At 48.7% G+C, this 19,613-nt stretch overlaps 1 protein-coding gene and 1 long non-coding RNA gene across 2 annotated transcripts; both read right to left on the bottom strand.

Annotated features, from left to right (window-relative positions):
- Window positions 1-11,958: 11,958 nt before the first annotated feature.
- LOC311615738 (diphosphoinositol polyphosphate phosphohydrolase 3-alpha-like) lies at window positions 11,959-14,562 on the bottom strand. Its single transcript, XM_084871163.1, has 2 exons — window positions 13,530-14,562; window positions 11,959-12,944 (listed from the first exon to the last, which is right to left on the bottom strand). The coding sequence occupies exons 1-2, from the start codon at window positions 13,577-13,579 to the stop codon at window positions 12,347-12,349; spliced, it is 648 nt and encodes a 215-aa protein (XP_084727289.1). The 5' UTR covers window positions 13,580-14,562; the 3' UTR covers window positions 11,959-12,346.
- Window positions 14,563-15,071: 509 nt separating this feature from the next.
- LOC311615762 lies at window positions 15,072-16,868 on the bottom strand. Its single transcript, XR_014793803.1, has 3 exons — window positions 16,704-16,868; window positions 16,049-16,139; window positions 15,072-15,809 (listed from the first exon to the last, which is right to left on the bottom strand). It is a non-coding gene; the product is annotated as an uncharacterized lncRNA (long non-coding RNA).
- Between the last annotated feature and the right edge of the window lie 2,745 nt (window positions 16,869-19,613).

The raw sequence follows: 19,613 nt of genomic DNA, 5'->3' as shown, positions 1-19,613 counted from the left end.
CATGAAATAAAAATGTGTAGAAATGCCGGGACCGGTTTGGCTCAATGGATAGAGCATCGGCTTGGGGACTGAAGGGTTCCGGGTTCGATTCTGGTCAAGGGCATGTACCTTGGTTGCGGGCATATCCCCAGTAGGGGGTGTGCAAGAGGCAGCTGATCGATGACTCTCTCATCAATGTTTCTAACTCTCTATCTCTCTCCCTTCCTCTCTGTATAAAATCAATAAAAAAATATATTAAAAAAAAAGAAAAGAAATTGCACCAGCACTGCTCACTATTACTCCCAATGACCCCCTAGCAGGAGTTTTTCTTACTGTTCCCGCAACCATATGCTCTGCTGGCCTAGAGGCTTTAGTTCCAAAGGAAAGATTGACTCTTCATACAGGAGGCACAACAATAATTTCATTGAACTGGAAGTTAAGGTTGCAACTTGTCCATCTTGGACTCCTTATTCCTCTGAACCAATAGGCAAAGAAGGGTGTTACTGTGCTGGCTGGAGCGATTGATCCTGACTTCCAAGGGGGAAACTGGACTGCTATTCCACAAAGGAGAGGGGAAAAAAGCATGTCTGGAATACAGGAGATCCCTTAGGGTAGGGGTGGGGAACCTTTTTTTTTTTTTTTGGCCAAGGGCCATTTGGATATTTGTAACATCATTCCTGGGCCATACAAAATTATCAACTTAAAAATTAGCTGCTGGATTTGGTGAAACATTTAATTAACTCACCCCTAATGCCTTGAGCAGGGCCAGGCCAAATGATTTCCCAGTCCTTATACAGCTGCCCTCAGGCTGGAAGTTCCCCACCTCTGCCTTAGGGCATCTATTAGTATTACTATGCATTTTATTAAAGTCCATAGAAACTACAACGACCTAATTCAGGCAGGATTACTAATAGTCCAGAACCTTCAGGAACGAAGATTCAGGTCATTCCAACAGGTAAAGAACTATAACCAGTTGAGGTGTTTATTGAGGGCAAAGGGAATATGAAATAGATAGATGAAGAAGGTATTTATGAATACCAGCTGTGACCATGTGATCACAGCTGATATCCATAAATGAGGACTGTAATTGTTATGAATGTTTATGTCTATATTTATATCTATGTTTATGTCTATATTTATATCATTCTCTATATCTACATCTGTATCTATTCTTTTATTCCTTTTGTTAGCCCCTTATCATGGGACATTTTATTTATTTATTTATTTTTATATATTTTATTGATTTTTTTTTTTTTTTACAGAGAGGAAGGGAGAAGGATAGAGAGCTAGAAACATCAATGAGAGAGAAACAGCGACCAGCTGCCTCCTGCACACCCCCCACCAGGGATATGCCCGCAACCAATGTACATGCCCTTGACTGGAATCAAACCTGGGATCCTTCAGTCCACAGACCTACACTCTATCCACTGAGCCAAACCGGTTTTGGCTCATGGAACATTTCATATCATAGTGTTTAAATACTGTTAACTTTATATCATAGTATTTAGGTTATGGGATATCAAGGACAAGAGAAAACATCCTTTAAGGACTTTGCACTCTCTTCTGTGGAATGGGTCAGTGCGTTTTGGTTGTATTCAGGATAGTTGTACCATGTTAGGTGGAAGGATGATCCTATTATTGTTTTTATTTAGTGATTATGTTTGATTTAAGATGCGTATGGATGCCAAGTTGACAAGGGGTAGACTTGTGATTGTTAATTTTATGTGTCAATTTGGAAGATGTTTTCAGATAAGATGAACACTTCAATCAATGGAATTTGTATAAGAAGATGCCATGCATGATGTGATTGGGTCACATCCAATCAGTTGAAGTCTAAATAGAACAAAATGACTGACTCTCCCCCCAATCCTCTCCAATAAGAGAAAATTCTTCAGCAGATGACCTACGGACTTCATAAAGTACCATCAGGTCTACTGGATCTCCAGGCTGCCAGCCTTCAGATTGGAACTGCACCATTGGCTTTCCTTCATCTTTAGGCTGTCAGCCCACACTGCAGATGTTGAATTTACTAGTCTGCATAATGTGTGAGCCAATTCTAAATCTCCTTCTAAATATATAAACATCCTGTGGGTCTCTTTCTCTGGAGAAACCTGAATAGTGAATTTGGTGGTTATTGAATATTAAATAGAGGTCAAATAGATATGCCTTACCTTAACCATCATAATTATTGCCTTGACTACATTCTCCATGGTCATAGCACCAATTGCCTTAAAATAGCCAATAGTGGGCATGGATTCTATGATCCAGTGAATAATAAATCAAAATTAAATTAAATATTTGGCAAGTACAAACTGGCTTGAAGAAATGGGACCACACGGATATCCTCTACACTTTTTATCTAGTTAATACAGAGAAATGTAAATTAAAACAGAGCCTTCAATGATTGATATCCATTATACAGGACATGCATAGAGAAGGAGCAATTATTATTCTGACTGCTTCTTCATCTATCAGCCTAATTTGATCTGTTTTTCAACCAGGAAGGAATGAATGGGACTTCACAATGGATTATCTCAGCCTTCATGCTATGGTCTGACTCATTACGGTTCCCATAACTAATATTATGGAAATTATTGACTCTATCCAATTAGCAATTAGAAGTGTCTATCTTTGATACTGTCAAAAAACTGCTACCAACCCTCTCAGAACCTACATTAAAACAAGCCCAACATTTTTTAGGTCCATTTGAGTTCTGGAGGCAACATATTCTTCACTTAGAAATTTTACTTTGGCCATTTATACTGATACCTGCAAATAAACCAACATTTAATGCCCCCCAAAAGGCTCTAGGATTTTTCCCCAAATTGTAATTCAATTAGTGTCACTTCTGTTAGTGTCCCCTCAGAAATTCCTTTACTGTCGAGGCTTAGCAATCTCCTTTCATTCCTCTTGGAGTTCCAGGACCACTAATGATCTCCATAAGTTGTCCATGACTTCTGATGTAAGAAACTGTCCTACTAGGCCCCATGCTATACAGGCATAGTTAAGAGATATTGTGAGTTTGATTCCAGACCACCGCAATAAAGTGAGTGGAGCAATAAAGCAAGTTGTAATCTTTTTGCTGGTGAAGGGTCTTGTTTTCAATTTGTTAAAAAAAAAAATATGTGTGAAGTGCAAGCAAGTGAAGCACAATAAAACAAGGTATGCCTGTATGTCATTAGAGTGGCAATTGCTGGCTACATACTGGGGGCTCCTGGAAATAGAGGCTCTCTCAGGCCTTGTGAGCCTCCATATTCAGCTAATTGTGCCTTGGGCTCTGGAAGAAACACCCTATAAACTCATTACAGTCACCAAAACCTCTTTGCTATGGTATGGAGCAAAGCCTGGGTCGTCTGGCATATGACATTTGCAGGTGGGGATGGTTTTCCCTGTCATCAGCCCCTTGCCAGAAGCCATGGGGCTGGAATAGGTCACCTAGTGGATACCTATGGATCCTCTCGAGATCAACTGAGTGGGTATCAATGGGCGTTTGTATGTTTTATGAATACATTGCCATAATCATGAGTATTGTTGTTTTTTCATCCCTTAACCGGTGTGTCTCAGATAAAGTAATGAACTCAAGGCGCAATTGTCCAAACTCCAGGCAGTCAGTCATCTTAGTACTCGATTCCCTGGCACTCTCTGCAAATTTTATTTTATGTTATTATTTTTTTCTCTCTGCAAATTTTAGACCCTCGGCCCTTGCCAATGGGCTGGTTATCTTGTTTGTCCAATGGCAGCAACATAAATTCCTTATCCAAGACTGTCCATTTTTTTGGGTAGAGTCTGGGAAGCTATTGTCTCACAAATAAGAAAATAAAAATCAATGTCACACATGCCTCTACATATACTCAAGCTACAGTACAAGGCTTCATCAAGACAGTTCCTATCCCCATCAGAATTTCAGACACTGTGACTAAGACAATCAACTTCTCAGAATACACAATACTGGGCAAGGCATTTGATGGAACTTTCACCTTTCCTACAGACTTCAGGATACAGACCTCATGGTGTACCTTAATGGCTTATTAAACCCGTTCCAATTCAATTAAAGAAATGTTGTACATTTTAGCCATCAAACACCAGGGATGAATTGTAATAAAGAGTCTGTCTCCAATTTTCTTTTTGATGTTTGACTGCTGACAGCTTTTAAGCCTCACTGCTCACTCTTCCCCTTTGGCTCTACATCTGGGCAAGCTAATAAAAACCCTGGGTGCTCTCTCCTTTGGTGCCAAAGGGAGTTTTCAAACCATGCAAGCCCCTGACTGTGCATTGGAACCCTCACTTTAGCCCCACCCTTTAACCACAATAAAAATCCAAGCCAGTTTCCTTTTCTTGCTCTCTCAGGAATTTTTAAACCAGCTTTGGAAGTCTGTCCTGCTCTCCCCATAAAGCATGGTTATATAAGTAATAAATCTTTGAATATCCTCTTGGCGTGTAAGTGGCATCAGTCTCAACATCTGAACCAAATTTTTTATGGGGCCCATTGTGTGTCTTCAGAGTGGCCACAACCTGTAGCCTGTGTTTATAGAAAGGATTCCTAGCTGGGTGTGTTAAAGGAAAGTGGAGTTGAAGGGAAATGGATCGTCTATGATGGCCTGGCACCCTTGCAGGTATCCATATAGGCTGGAACTGCATTTAAGCTGTCTTGGTTTAAATGTCTTGTGACCTCCCAGAATGTGAGAGGATGGAAGGCTGTAAGGAGCTGCTACCGTGTTTCCCCGAAAATAAGACATCCTCTGAAAATAAGACCTACTTACAGGTTTCCTTCTGAGTGAAATATAAGGCATTCCCCCCGAAAATTAGGCCCCCCCTAGGCTCTGTCTCAGAATGCTATTGCTAAACATGAGAGATTGGTCCACTGATTCTGAAAGAAATGGAGTCACAAGAAATTCACCAGGAAATTCAGGAATTGGATTGTTATGATGATGTTCCAGAAGATGATGACATGATTGTCATTGAATAAATGAGTAAATTCTTGATACTGTAGGATTCACAGTTTGTCTGGTTTGTGTTGACAACTACCGTACTGTATACAGGTAATAAATTTCCTTTATTTTCATTTAACAATAAATGTGTACCGTATTCTTCTTCATGGAAAAATAAGACATTCCCTGAAAATAAGACCTAGCGCATCTTTGGGAGCAAAAATTAATATAAGACACTGTCTTATTTTCGGGAAACAGGTTATATGGCCATCTCCCACACACCTCCCTATCACCCCTGGGAGGTTGTCATGAGACAGTTTCTTATAACCTACCAGTTTCTGATGAGGCTTTCTGTCCTGAGCCGCGCATCCCCCCCACCCCCCTGCCACCCAAATAGAGCTGTAGCATATAAAAACACTCAACTGCATTCAAGATTTGGCTTCTCAGTAATGGAATAGCCCAAAACTTGTGTTTCAGTTATAAAGACCTTTTTGTTTCTGTGTTGTCCTTTAGGATATGTGGGATAAGAACCTGGGAAGCTGGCACCTTTGGTTCATTCTTCTTTGTACTGTGTATCCTAATATATAAAAACCCTGGGTCCATCATGATCAGAGGCTCAACCAACTGGAAGCCAGTCCTGCAGTCAGTGCTGGGTTGCCATGGTGACCCAGCACTGACTGCTGAGGGGGCTGCGAATCAGGCCCAGAGAGAGCCCTAAAGAGAGAAGCAAGGTCTGATCCGTAGCCTTTGTGGCAGCTGTTGATCAGCACTTGCCTCTCTCTCCTCCTCTCTCTTTCTCTCCGGGCCTGGCCAGCAGCTGCACTTCCATTTCTCTCCAGGCCTCCACTGGGGCTGCTGATCAACCCTGTCTTTCTGATCAGGCCCCATTGATAGGCCCAGAGATACTGATTGACATAGAAACCGACCAATCAGAACCAAATATGGGTCAACTGTGAGGAACCATGGCTGCCTAGGAGGTGGACCCTTTGATGCTGACTGGCCTAGAAATTGACTAATCAGAACCAAATTGGTTGGCAGAGGAGGGCAGTTAGGGGTGATCAGACAGGCAGAGGCAGTTAGGGGCACTCAGGTTGGCAGGGAAGGGCAGTTGGGGGTGAGATCAGGCCAGCAGGGGAGGGCAGTTGGGGGTGAGCAGGCATTCAGGAGAGGGTTGTTGAGGGCCATCAGGCTGGCAGGGGAGGGCAGTTGGGGGTGACCAGGCCAGCAGGGGAGGGCAGTTGGGGGTAACCAGGCTGGCAGGGGAGGGCAGTTGGGGGTGAATGGGCCAACAGGGGAGCAGTTAGGGGGTGATCAGGCTGGCAGGCAGAAGTGGTTAGGGGCAATCAGGCAGGCAGGCAGGCAGGCAAGCAGTTAGGAGCCAGCAGTTCCGGATTGTGAGAGGGATGTCCGACTGCCAGTTTAGGGATCAGGCCTAAACCGTCAGTCGGACATCCCTTGAGGAGTCCCAGATTGGAGAGGGTATAGGCTGAGCTGAGATACCCTCCTTCCCCCCCCCCCCCCCCAGTGCATGAATTATAAATAATAAACTGTCTAAATCTAGAAGTAGTTCTTTGTGTCTTTACCAGTCGAATCACTCAGGTCTTGGCCTTGTCGTATCTTCTTTATGTGAATTTGTTACCATATAATCCTGATTGCTATCTATGTATTTTGCCCATAAGATAAAATATTTAGCGTAGTACTTGTATTTATTCAACAGTTCTTAAACTGAATAGGTACTGAGAGCTTACCATATCTTTCAATCATTTGTATTTGGAAAGCCTTCAGTGAATTATCAAATGCAGCTGTGGGGCCAGTTCAGTGCCTGAGGAAATATCTTACAGTACTTTATGAAGTTAAGAAGTTAGGCATAATTGGCACTGGAAGTTTTTTTGGGGAAAAAAAAGGAAATATAATTTATAGACAAAATATTCTTCCCAATAAAAAGAAATCTGAGTACAGACCATGGTCTTATGGTATCTTATTTCTTCACATTTTAAAGTACACAAACACCTGGTAAAATAATTGAGATGTATTTTTGACAAGTAAAAGGTATGACAATCTTTTATATAATAATACACATTATGAGTACCTGTGGGGTACCAGGTTCCAGGTTCTGTGCTAGTCTGGGTCTCTAAGCCACAGAAACTCAGAGTTTAGAAGGTAGAGACATCCAGGCCAGTAAGTATAATTTTTATATGAACTATGAAATAAAGCAGTGGGACACCTGGCAACACAAGAATATATCTTACCCTAGGACAGAGCCAAATATAAACAGTACAATGATTGAAATTTCTTTTGAGGGCCGAAAACTGACTTCTGCGCATGGGCCACGAAGTTCCAATCACACTGTATGTGCGTGCCCGCGTGTGTTATTTTGTGGAAGAGCCACACTCAAGGGGCCAAAGAGCCGCATGTGGCTCGCGAGCCACAGTTTGACAACCGGTGCCCTAGGAGATCAAGAAGTGCTTCTCAAAAGCAGTGTTGTTAACAAAGGTAGGGGCTATGCTTACCCCCATTTTACAGAGCACAAAATTGAAGATTGGAGAAGTGAAGTAACTTAGCAGAGACCACACAGCTAGTCCATGGTCAAGCCAATTTTGAGCCAAGGCCTGTTGGAGTCCAAAGCACTATTTAACTTATAGCCACCACCTACATTTCTGTTCACCCGGCTTTGTTTGCCTCCAAGTTAAAAAAAAATCTGCTCAACGTATTGTAAACTCAAGCTAAAAAACAACTTCTAGGGAAAGATTAACGAAAACATTTCCGTTCCTCCCAACGAGGGAACTTTGGAAGTGAAAGTTCTGTCAAGCTGAAGGTAGTAAAGGGCTCAGAGGCAAACCTCTCACCTGCCCTTTTCCAGGAACTTCTTGCTCTTTGGATGGGACCCGCTTAGAAAGCAGGACTGGAATGGGAACTTTCATATTCCCTGAATGGCCTTCCCATGCTAGTCTCGCTTTGTGCCTGCTTGTTCCTGACCCATGAAAAATGTTAAGATAGTCCCTGTAACTGTTGATTTCAGCAAAGTTTCACTGACTCTGTTCTAGAAGGTTTTGGCCTTTGCAGAATTCTAAGCATAGCTCAAAACTGAAGGAACAGGTATGGTGTGAAACAGAAAATGGTTCAGTGCAGTAAGAAATGTTGACTACTTCCTTTCCTGTTTTATATATACCTACATTCATATATAACTTTAAAGTTAATAAATGTGCAACTAGCAGAAACCGGTTTGGCTCAGTGGATAGAGTGTCGGCCTGTGGACTGAAAGGTCCCGGGTTCGATTCCGGTCAAGGGCATATATCTTGGTTGCGGGCACATCTCCAGTAGGGGGTGTGCAGGAGGCAGCTGATCCATGTTTCTCTCTCATCGATGTTTCTATCTCTCTATCCCTCTCCCTTCCTCTCTGTAAAAAATCAATAAACTATATTTAAAAAAAAAAGAATTTACTAACTCTTCCTATTTTGATGAGCCAAATTAGAGGAAAAAAAACAAAACAAACAAACAAAACAAAACACCTCCTAAAACTGGTCTGTAGCAAGGGAAATACTAGCCACTCCAGGGGATGTTGCCCTCTCTTTTTCAGCATTTGACCTCTTGGGCCAGAAGTGGCATTACAGAGCCAACATTTTCTAAACAACCTAAAAAGTTTCCCTCTTCCCACCCCCCTGTGTCTTATATATTAGCTTTAATAAGAACACTGATAACTTTTTAAATTCACCTTTTTATTATGGAAACTGTTAAACATACAAAAGTAGAGAGAAACATATAATGAACCATCATTTAACCATCACACAAATTCAACAGTTATCAAGTAAAGGTCAATCTTATTTCATCAATACCGGTATCTTTGATGCATTTAACATCCAGACTTAGTATTTTGCAGCAAATTCCAGACAACATACCAACTGTAAATGTTTGAGAATGTATCTATAAAAGATAAAGTCTCGTTTGTTTTCAACATAACCACACCACCACTTATCCCAATATCAAATATCAAATCAATCTTCAAATTATCCGGACTGTCTTATAAATGTATTTTACAGTTTGGTCAAATCAGGGCCCCAAAATATCCATATATTACAACTGGTTCATCTGTCTCGAGTCTTTTCATCTGTAGGTTCATCCTCCCATTTCTTTCTTTCATCCAGGTCATTCATTTACAGAAGAAATATCTGTCCTATAGAATTTCCTACAGTCTGGATTCTGCTATCATCTCTCTGGTGTATGTTCCTCTGTTCCCTGTATTTTCTACAGATTAGGATTTATATCCAGAGGCACAGTTACATTTAAGTATAAAATTTTGGCAAATATATTTCATAGGTGGTGTAATGTACTACCATCAGGAGGCACATGATGTCTCAGATGACATAGATATGAGTAAGAATTTTTTGCTTGAAACACTTGACACCTTATGTACAAAAGCCACATGTATGTTAGAGAGCATTTATTGTACTAACACCCAATTAGAAGGTGAATGCTTTACCACTCAGTGCCATTACAAGATATGATTTAGCCAAATCTTCAGTGATAGCTACCATATTTCAAGTGATGTCTTGTATGCTAGATATATAAAAAGACCATGGAAACAAGGTCCTTGCACTCAAGGTCATATAAGCCTGTGGGAAATACAGACATAATAAGACAAGCACAGAAAAAGGCCATAAGTGCCAAATCAGAAGTCTGTACGGATACAATGGCAATGCAACAACCTTTAGAATTGTCATTGTAATACACAGGCAAGAACTGTCCAGAAGCATAGAATGAGCTGTGTTCTTGATAAAAGTGCTTCACCATTCCACTCACCGCTGGCTGGGTTCACATTCTGGATTCTTTCAAAGTAAATCTGGGGGGGAAAAGCCTCATTAATAGTTTTATTGGTTCATCAATTCCTCCAGTCAGCAAATGTTTATTGGTGGTCTACGATGGTTCATTAACCACTTGCTTATTGGGAAAGCCATCAGTGAATGGTCCAATGCAGTTCTGCTGTGAGGCCAGATGAGAGCCTGAGGGAGTACCAGATTGTCTCAGCGAACATATGAAGCTAAGAAATCAAGAATATACTAGTAGTAGACACTTCCGATCTCTGGATCAATGACAAATATCTCCAAATTTTAGCCACTGTTCTAGCTGCTGAGGACATGGGCAGGAATCAGGCTGGGTCCTAGTCCTCCGAGTTCACAGTCTAACAGGCCACCAGTCATTCAGAAAGATGATTACAATACTAGAAGGATGCTGCAAATACTTCCTGTTTTGCTTGGTGCTTCCACAAAAGGAACCCTGAAAAAGAAAACTCTGGCCAGCTGTTAGACCCGTGGTTTCCACAAACACACTTTCACCTCCCTTTTCCCAGTAAGCAACTGCTGATGGAGGAATTGCTTTTTCTTACAATTGGACTCAACAGGACGGGAAGTGAGAGGCACAGCTCTGGCCTCAGGGCCCTTTCAAGTGTCTGTCCCAGAAGGTGTCTCTAATGTTGCTGGTACTTTACAAGCTGCTTGTTCCTGCTCCTTCACCCTCCTCCCCTCCCCCCAATGTTTGATGTTTCTCCATATAAAACTGTTCAAATCTTTACAATGATCTCAAATGAAAATTTACTCCATGTCTTCTTCAAACTTATTGTAAAGATAAGAATAGGCACTTGTAGAGTTGGGGGGAAAATTAACCTTCAAAAAACAACATGTTGCCGAAACCAGATTGGCTCAGTGGATAGAGCATCAGCCTGCAGACAGAAAGGTCCCAGGTTCGATTCCGGTCAAGGGCATGTACCAGTAGGAGGTGTGCAGGAGGCGGCTGATTGATGTTTCTCTCATCGATGTTTCTATCTCTCTCCCTTCCTCTCTGTAAAAAAAAAATTAATAAAATACATTTTTAAAAAACATGCTGAAAACAAATTTCTACCTCATGTCTGAAAGTATTAATGATCTTGGATCAATGTACTATTTTCTGGGAGGGGTATAAGCTGAAAGACTCATGTGTACATTTTTAGTGCAAACACCACGTAAGTAATGCACGGGTGCTATGTGATGACTCCATAAGCAATCCAAATATTTCTGAATATCATACAGCAAATATAGGCTAACAACTCGTAAGTGTTGATAAACATCAAAATTGTATTTTTCAATTTGTCAGATACATAGCAGAGACCTCAAAACATGCGATTTTGTATTATTATCTCTAAGAAAGCCATGGCTAAATTAAACCTGCCAGGTATTTGGGGGAGCATTTTAGATGCAGGTAGTTTTCAAACCCAGGTCTGTCTGCCTTCCAAGCCCCAGTGTAGTTTCTACACATCCGGCTCTCCCTCGTGTTGTACTTCACGTTCCCACTCCTCAGAGTGCTGTTTGCCCACACACGCAGGAGGCCTGCTAACGGCAGTACCAACAGCCTCCCGGGACGCATGCCCAGGGGAATAGGGTGGTTCAGGAGAGACCCAGGGATCTCAGCTGGGAGTCCGGAGGCCAAGCCAGCATCCAGGCCAATGGGAGGGATTTTCATTCAGCGCCCACGGGGACTGCGTGACAGACACACGCTTGTTCTAAACGTCTGAGCCAGATCGCTCAGGTGTCCCTCCGCCCTGGCAGTCTGGGACAGCTGACCAGCAGAGAGGGACCTCACTCAGCCGGGTGTCCTCCCGCCCCCATGGCGGGTTACCCACAGCCGGACCGCTGCCTGGACCCCGCACACTCAGACATGTGCAGCAGCTTTCTTTCCCGAGCTGCTGGTGGAGAAAGCCGGGGCCGAGCCCAGGGCCTGAGGCAGGGCTGGGGGCTGGAAGGGAGCTCGCTGCACACCCCCTGTGACCAGTTTCCCCAGGAGGGACCTGGGTGCGCTGGCTGACCCTCCCCAGAAACACCTGCTCTCCGGGCTCAGGTGAGCCTGCACCGGGGCCGCTGGGAACGGCCACCGCCAGCAAGCGGTCAGCACTGCAGCTGGGAGCGATGTCTGCAGATCAGATGCTGTCCCTCCGAATGGAGACGCTTCTGCAACGGGCGAGGGGGTCCCGTTATTCCCGGAGGGAAAGGCATTGTCGCGCACGGCAAGAGCACAGCAGCCCAAGTTCGGAAACATCTTTTAATGCAAACTGCCCTGGACGCCAGCGGCCGCCGCAGCGGGTCCGCTGCCCGGGGCTGACACTGCGAAGGAGGACGCGACGCGGGGAGGAGACGCGCGAGACGCCGGACACCCGGGCGGACGGACCGAACGCCTTTGGCCGAACCCGGGCCGGGCCCAGGCCGGGCCCGCGGCCCACACGCGCCCCCGGGCCCCGGGCAGCGGGCGCTAAGGCACCTTCGGACGGCCCTGCGCGCCGGCCAGCGGCTCCGGCTCCTGCGAACGGCGGCGCGTCCGCCCGCGGCCGGCAAGCGGGACGGGGAAGCGGCTGCGGAGACAAAGGGCCCCGGGCGCGGGGCGCGGGGCGCGGGGCAGGGCGGGGGCGCGGGTACATACTAGGGGCCGCTGCCGGGCGCCGGGCCCCCGTTGGCGGCGGGCGCGCCCAGCTTCAGAGTCTGCAGGTACTCGGCGTGCACCGGCTTGTGGCCCTGCAGGACCTTGATGGCATCGTCGACTTTGAACCACTCGCGCTTGCGGCCGATGCTCACCGCGTCCTCCCAGTCCTCCAGCACCTCGGTGACGGTGAGCACGAACACGTAGGTGCGGTGCTTGGGCGCCTGGCGCTGCTCGAAGACGCCCAGCAGCCGGCCCAGCTTGCCGCGCACGCCCGCCTCCTCATACACCTCGCGCACGGCCGCGCCGCTCGGCTCCTCCTCGGGCTCCATGCCCCCGCCCGGCACGATCCAGCGGTCCGGGTAGCGGCTGCTGCTCACCAGCAGCACCTCGTCCTCGCGCTCGCTGCGGAAGCACAGGCACGCCGCCCTCTTCTTGAAGCCCTCGGGGTCGTACGTGCGCGTCTGGTTCGGCTTGCACTTCATCCTCCAGGGTGCCGCCGCCGTGCCCGCGGGCTCCGCCGCTGCGCTGCGCTGCCGCTGCCGCTGCCGCTGCCGCTGCCGCTGCCGCTGCCGCTGCCGCTGCCGGAGGACGGGCTGCCTGCCGGGCGGAGGGCGGGAAGGAGCCGAGGCGAGTGAGGCGGGAGGCGGGCGACGCCGCAGCCCCGAGCCCGGAGCCTGGAGCGGCGGGGGCGGGGGCGGGGGCGGCGCGGACGTCACCGGGCGGCCCGCCCTCCGCGCCGGGTCCGAGCGCTCACGCTGCGTGGCCGGCGCCGCGCTCCGCGCCGCACGCAGCCCCCGCGGCCCCCGCGCGCCCCCTCCGCGCCGCCCGCCGGTGCAGGAGGCGAGCGGCCCCGCGTGCGCGTGCGTGTCCCTGCCGCGTGCGCGTCCCCGCGGGGCGGGGGGCGGGGGCGGGGCGGGGGTCTCGGCTCCCGCAGCAGCGCCGGGCCCAGTGCGCAGGCGCCCGCCCCTCGGGCCGGGACTGGCCTTCGCGCGGGTGAGGCCCCCCGCGGACCACTGGGTGTCAGCCCTGCACGTGCGCACGCCCACCCGCCCGGACACGCACGGGCGGTGGTGCTCCCGCAGCGGAGCCAAGTGCATCCTCCCCATCGCCCATGGGACCCGCACCTGCTCCCTGGTACCCGGCCGGGGTGTCAGAGCCATTGGCCTCCCCACCAGGTCTCACCTGAGCTCTGCTGAGTCATGGCGGGCAGTCCATTGCTCTGGCAGGGTCATCCCCGGCCAGCTTCTTGGCACAGCCCACAGCTGGACGGTTTCCTGTCCCCTCCGCTGGTCCTGGGGTCTCCATCAGTAAGCCCCTCGCCTCCTTGCATTTGGTCACGTGCCCCAACAGGGGAGCACCGCCCCACACAGTGGTTCCCATGACACCCCCAGGAGCTCCAGCCTCCACCCCCCCCCCTCCTCTCTCTCCTGGGTAAGTGCAGGTGGAGGGTTGGCAAAGGGGCCTGAGGGAACCCCTCACAGTCTACACTGTGATTTTTAGAGGCCTCCTGGCATGGGGCTCTGGGTGCTGGGTGCTCTGGCCGCTCTGTATGCCCGTCCCAGCCTCTAGGCCCAGCACGCCCCCCCCTCCCCAGCCAGAAATTCAACCACCAAAGCTTCACTCCCTGCTCAGTTTCTGTGTTGTTTTCCTGCTCTAGGAGCAGCAGCAGCCGCATGGAGGAGCCTCTGATGTCCCTCAGCCGTGGCCATATTGCAACTTCGTGCCTCTGTGTCTCCCCCTCACCCAGAGACACTGCTGCCACCGGGCAGGTAAGATCCTCCACACCTCACGCCTCCAATGGGATAATTCCTTATTCCAGCGGAAACTGGCTGAGATGTAAATGGAAAGTACCTTGTTTCTCCGAAAATAAGACATCCTCCGAAAATAAGACCTAGGGCAACTTTGGGAGAAAAAATTAATATAAGACACTGTCTTATTTTCGGGGAAACAGGGTAGTTATGAAACATACAGTCCAATGTTGAAACAAGTTAGTTCAGCTTCCCAGGGTCTGCACCGCCCCATTGATACCCAGAATAGCTCATAAACTGATGCTGTTCATTGCAACACACATCGGCAATATCTGGAGCATTCAGTGATACACAGGTATGGGTGTGTATGAGGAAAATGATTAAATGGAGACAAAGAGAATGACTTCCACCAACAAAGACACACCCGGTACTGACCACGTTTTAGTGATCTACAGGTCATCAGGAGCAGATGTAGGGATGAAACACCGTGATTAAAAACAAATGAGGAAAACAGGTTTTAGCAGGCTGTCTCCCTCAGTGTGCCCATGCTCACAAGTACACACGTGATGTGAAAGAACTAGAGCAGTGTTTCCCAACCTTCTCTCATGATGAGAATCACCTGGTGGAGTTGTTAAAACACAGATTCCTGAATCCCAACTAAGAAGTGCTAAACTAGAATTTTTTGGAACATATAGGTAAAATTGTATACTTAACTAGTGCTCTAAGACAGATTTTATATACAGAGCACTAAGTTAGGTATGCAATTTTACCTATATGTTCTCAAAAATTCTAGTTTAGCACTTCTTAGTTGGGATTCAGGAATCTGTGTTTTAACAACTCCACCAGGTGATTCTCATCATGAGAGAAGTTTGGGAAACACTGAACTAGAGGAAAAAAACCATTTACAATCAGGATCCAGGTAAACATACCTATTATCGCCAAGATCATTAATGTTGTATTAGTGTTCTTTCCAGTGTAATGAGATTGTCATAAAAGAGACTATGGTTTTGGTTAAGAAGGCAAAATTGTCATTATTTACAGATGATATGGATATGTTCTTGGAAAACATCCAAGAAGTGGTGTCTATATAAATTCCTTTAAACAGTAGAATGAAATAGTAATATTTAAAATACAAGGTCTTCCATGTACGCCATCAATAATCATGTAAATTTGGAATGGGGAACCCTGGCCTGTGTGGCTCATGCGGTTGGGCATCATCCCTGCAGTGAACGTTTGCCATTCAGTTCCCAGGCAGGGCATTCGCCAGGGTTGCAGGCTCAATCCCGGGTAGCGTGCAGGAGGCAGCTGACTGCATTGATGCCCATCTCCCTCTCCCTCTTTCGCTATAAATCAACAAAAATATTTGTAACGTTAGAATGGGGAATGGCATTCACAGAAGCAATATCAACCACCCAAAATAGACTTTACCATGGGATCCTAAAAATAGGGGTAGGACATTGTAGTAGAAAATGACAAATGTGTACTCAGCTTTGAGCGATGATTTGAGTCCATCTGAAGGACCTGTAGCTGCGGCGGGAGACAGGAAGGATGTCCGGGCGGAGGAGTGGGCCCACCAGGCCCCAGCCACATCACAAGTCTACTTTGCAATACCAGGTCCCATGTGTTGTCTCACCAGAGGGGCCATTTCCTAGTTTTTTTCTGTTACTTTCCCATCAGATTCTGCCCCTGCAATATGCCTCTGCTGGGGGCACGCCTGTTGGGAGGGAGAGGAACAGCAGCAGCATTATGATATGGAAAGAGGCGGGCCGGATTCCTACTGGCAAAGGCATGCAGAGCACGTTACTGGGTAAAGAGCCATAGCTACAGGTTTAGCACAGGCCCAGGAAAATTTGAAATTAGTTTTCTGTCCCCAGAATTTCATACACCAAGTCCACCACCCGCCCATTGGAATGTCAGGGAAGACGGCTGTGACTTTTTCCAAAGAGGGGTTACCATCATTTCTGAGAGACCAGCCTTCCACCACTCCTGCGGGTTGTCCAGCTCAGTGTTTCTCCAATGACACCCAAGGCCGTTAGAGGAACCGCTGTAATAGTAACATGTTACAGTAAGAACTGTGATTTGAGCCTGCGTCCCCTCCCACATCGTCCTTGGCCTGGGAGATGGAGGTCCCTTTGTCCAGGGGACAAAGGCACATGTGAAGCTAGCTGAGAATTAACAAGTGCTTGCCCTCCTCACTCCTCACACAGGAGGGCAAAAATATGAAGAAGCTGGGCCTGGGTGGGTGACCAGTGGCCCATGGCCGAGCATGCCCTTCACCCAGCTGGCTGAACCAAAGGCCAGAATGTGAGGGAGGCCATCCTAGAGCCTGAGCCGTCCCCAGCAGAGCCAGTTAGCGGACAGGGCTCTGGCCACAGGTGCATGAGGAGGCTTCCGAGAGAGAACGGCAGAAGGAGCACTGCACTGAGCCCAGCTACCGTTGCTGAGCCGCAGAAATGTGAGGGCAGGCATCGGCTGTTGTTTCAAGTCGCTAAATTGGGGAGGGGGATGTTTGTTATGCATCCAAAGCTAGCTGATACAGCTGTTCACTGCCACCCATCTAGATCCAGCAGGAATAAAGAGAGGGAACATCTTCAGAGTAGAAAGTCACCTCTGCTCGAAGAGGTTGACATGGGACTCTCCCTGGAGTCCGAAGGAGAAGGATGAGGCTGAGACAGGAAATAGTTGTATGAATAGTCTTTGTGCTGGCCCCGTGTTGAGCACTGTGTCCTCTCTAACTGACAGGCAATGGAATCTTAAGGAGGCCGTTTTTATTTGCATCTCATAGCAGAGATGGCTTTGTACTTCAGTGCGTCTTCATGGCTCTCCGGCCTGTGCAGTCACAGTATCACCAGTCTTGTCAGAAGAAGTATTTTCATCGAGAGCGATGTTTTGTGTGACATTCTTTGATGACAGTCAGAGTTGAGTACTTGGGCAAAGGTGTTCATTTGTTCAGAGCCATTTCGTTCAAAGAAAGTTATTTTCCCACGTGGACGTTCTTCTCTTGCACAATAGAGTGGAAGGAACGCCTGAATGCCTCTCTCTCAGCAATTATGTGTGTCATCTTGAGATGTTACTTAACAGCTCGAGGTTCAGTTCCCCCTGTGAGCATGAAGGGGAAAGAGTGATACAAAAAAGAAGATGCTCTATTTTGCCACGACTCCCAGCACTGATCGTAATTTATGGACGGTCTGCATCATTTTATGCACCAAATATGTCTTAACCCACAAACTTGGATAATGAATATCAGGAGCCCCCTGAAGCAGATTAAGAAACAGGCTGAGATGGTTAAGTCAGTAAGGCAGTAAGTGATGGAGCTGAGATGGTCACCGTGGTTTGCCTGACCCCAAAGCCCTCCTCTCGCGTCCACTGGGACATATTTCCCACCTGTTCGAGCTGCTGAGGTGCACCTGCATGTCCTGGCTTTGGCACAGCTTCCTGCTCCCCCATTGTTCCCCCCAGGACATCCGGTCTCCCAGGAGGGATCACTCCATGTCCTGGTCTAAAGGTCAGAGGATCTGCTCCGAGACCAACGAGGTTGGGAGGCGTATTTCTGCATTTGTTTCTGAGGTGGAAGGAGCAGGCAGATCGGACAGTGCGTGTCATTGGAAGTATGTTGTGGGTATGGACAGAGTGAGAGGGCTGACAGAGGCACGTGGATCAGAGGGGAAATTGTCATTGCACCTCCTCCTTGTTCCTGAGCGATGTACAGGGAAAGAAGAGGGACTGTCTAGAGCTCTGTGCCATCATTGCACGTGGGGAGGTGGGCAAGGCTAGTCTTTCAGACCCCCCCCCCCATTCCCCAGACTCTTTGTTCTTTCTGTGCAGTGTTCCTCCTGAGCCACACAAGTGCCTTCATAGTGGGTCACACTAGGTAACCCAGGAGACACTTGTCAAAGACAGCAAATGGAACACCATATACCTCCCAGTTTTCTCCTGGATTAATCGATGGATCTCAGGGTGAATGCCGGATTTCTAATGTTGTGATTATATCAGTAAGTAGTGGCCCAGTTCATGAAATTCGTGCACATTAAACGGGGTCTAATTAGAGGAAATATTTTAATATTACTATTTGCCCTTTCTCTAAAATAGAAGTGTCAGAGATGAAAGGAAATTAATTAATGCATATAAAATCTTCCTCCTGTCAGGGTCTGGGGCACGCCATGTGATCCAGAGTCAAGGCCTCGCCCACCCGAGGCGCCTCAAAGTTGCCTGAGAACCAGACCAAGCCAGCCCCACCCCCACTGGGTGAGATCCAGACACAGTGGGCCCCACCCCCGGCAAGCCCCTCGGGGGAAGCAGCCTCAGGCCCCCAGTCCAGCCCCGCTGGGTCTGGGGCACAGCCTCAGGTCCTCTGGCCCTGTTCTGGGCGGGGGTCATGGCCTGAGGTCCATAGGCCTGGCATCCAGGGCGGGCGGAGTGGCCTGAAGTCCCCCAGCCTGGCACTCGGGCCGGGGGCTCGCCTTGAGGTCCCCCATCAAGCCCCACTGGGCCCGGGGCATGGCCTGAGGTTTCCCGGACTTGCGCCAGGGTAGGGGGATACAGCCTGAGGTCCCCTGGACCGGTGCTCGGGTGGGGGGTCAGGGGCGCGCAGCCTGAGGTCCGGCAGCCTGAGACGGGGCGAGGTGCACCTTGAGGTTCCCCGTCAAGCCCCACCGGGTAGGGGACACAGCCTGAGATCCCTTGTCAAGTCCCACTGTGCGGGGGGTGTGCCCTAAAGTCCCCTGTCAAGCCCCACCGGGCTGGGGGGGTGCGCAGGCTCAGGCCACTGCCCCGGCCCAGCGCCACACAGCCTCGGGTCCCTGCGGATGGCCCAGTAAGGCTCCTTACGGGACTCTGCCTCCGCTCTGGGCGCAGCCATCTTGTGTTATGGAGACCTGGCCTCTGCTGTGGGTACAGACATCTTTTTTATGGTGTGACCGTCATTTGCATATTCCCTCTTCATTAGATGGGACGGCACCGGAGCCACTCCATGGTGTGGACACGAAGATGGAGGGAGGTCCGGTCCAGGGGAGGAGGATGTCTGCCCTCTCTCAGAGGCAGCAGGCGCTGATTCCTCGTTCGCTCCCTCAGGGCCCTGACTGCGGGGGCCTCTTTTCCCTGACGCCGTGCCCTCTGGATCCCTAATTCAGCACGGAACCCTGCGGGTGCTGCTGGGGTCCTCATCAGGGTGAAGGGAAAGCCTCACACAGCTCCTCAGCCTGGGCCCTGCTTCCTCTTCGCCTTTGTGGGCCCGCTTGTCCCCTCACCACTCACCCCCCTCACCCGGCCCTGCAGTCCGGCTCTTGTCAGCCTGGCTGCCTCCTCGGCACCTTTGCTCCAGCTCATCCCCCTGTGGAAGGCTCCTCACTCCATCGGCCTGACCAGCGTGCCCCCGCCATGAAGGCCTGGCCAGCCCTCCCCTGCTCTCAGAGGCTGCCCAGCCACCATATTGTATATTGCTCAGTGCGGGCATCGTCCACCACCCCCCCATGTTCCCCACCCCCTTTACCTTGGCCTACATAGTCCGTTTGGCACGCCA

The sequence above is a fragment of the Pipistrellus hanaki genome (assembly GCF_964339955.1).
Source record: "Pipistrellus hanaki genome assembly, chromosome: X".
In the NCBI taxonomy this organism is placed as follows: Eukaryota; Metazoa; Chordata; class Mammalia; order Chiroptera; family Vespertilionidae; genus Pipistrellus; species Pipistrellus hanaki.
Note: the sequence above shows the minus strand (reverse complement) of the source record. Positions and strands in the feature narration are given on the sequence as shown.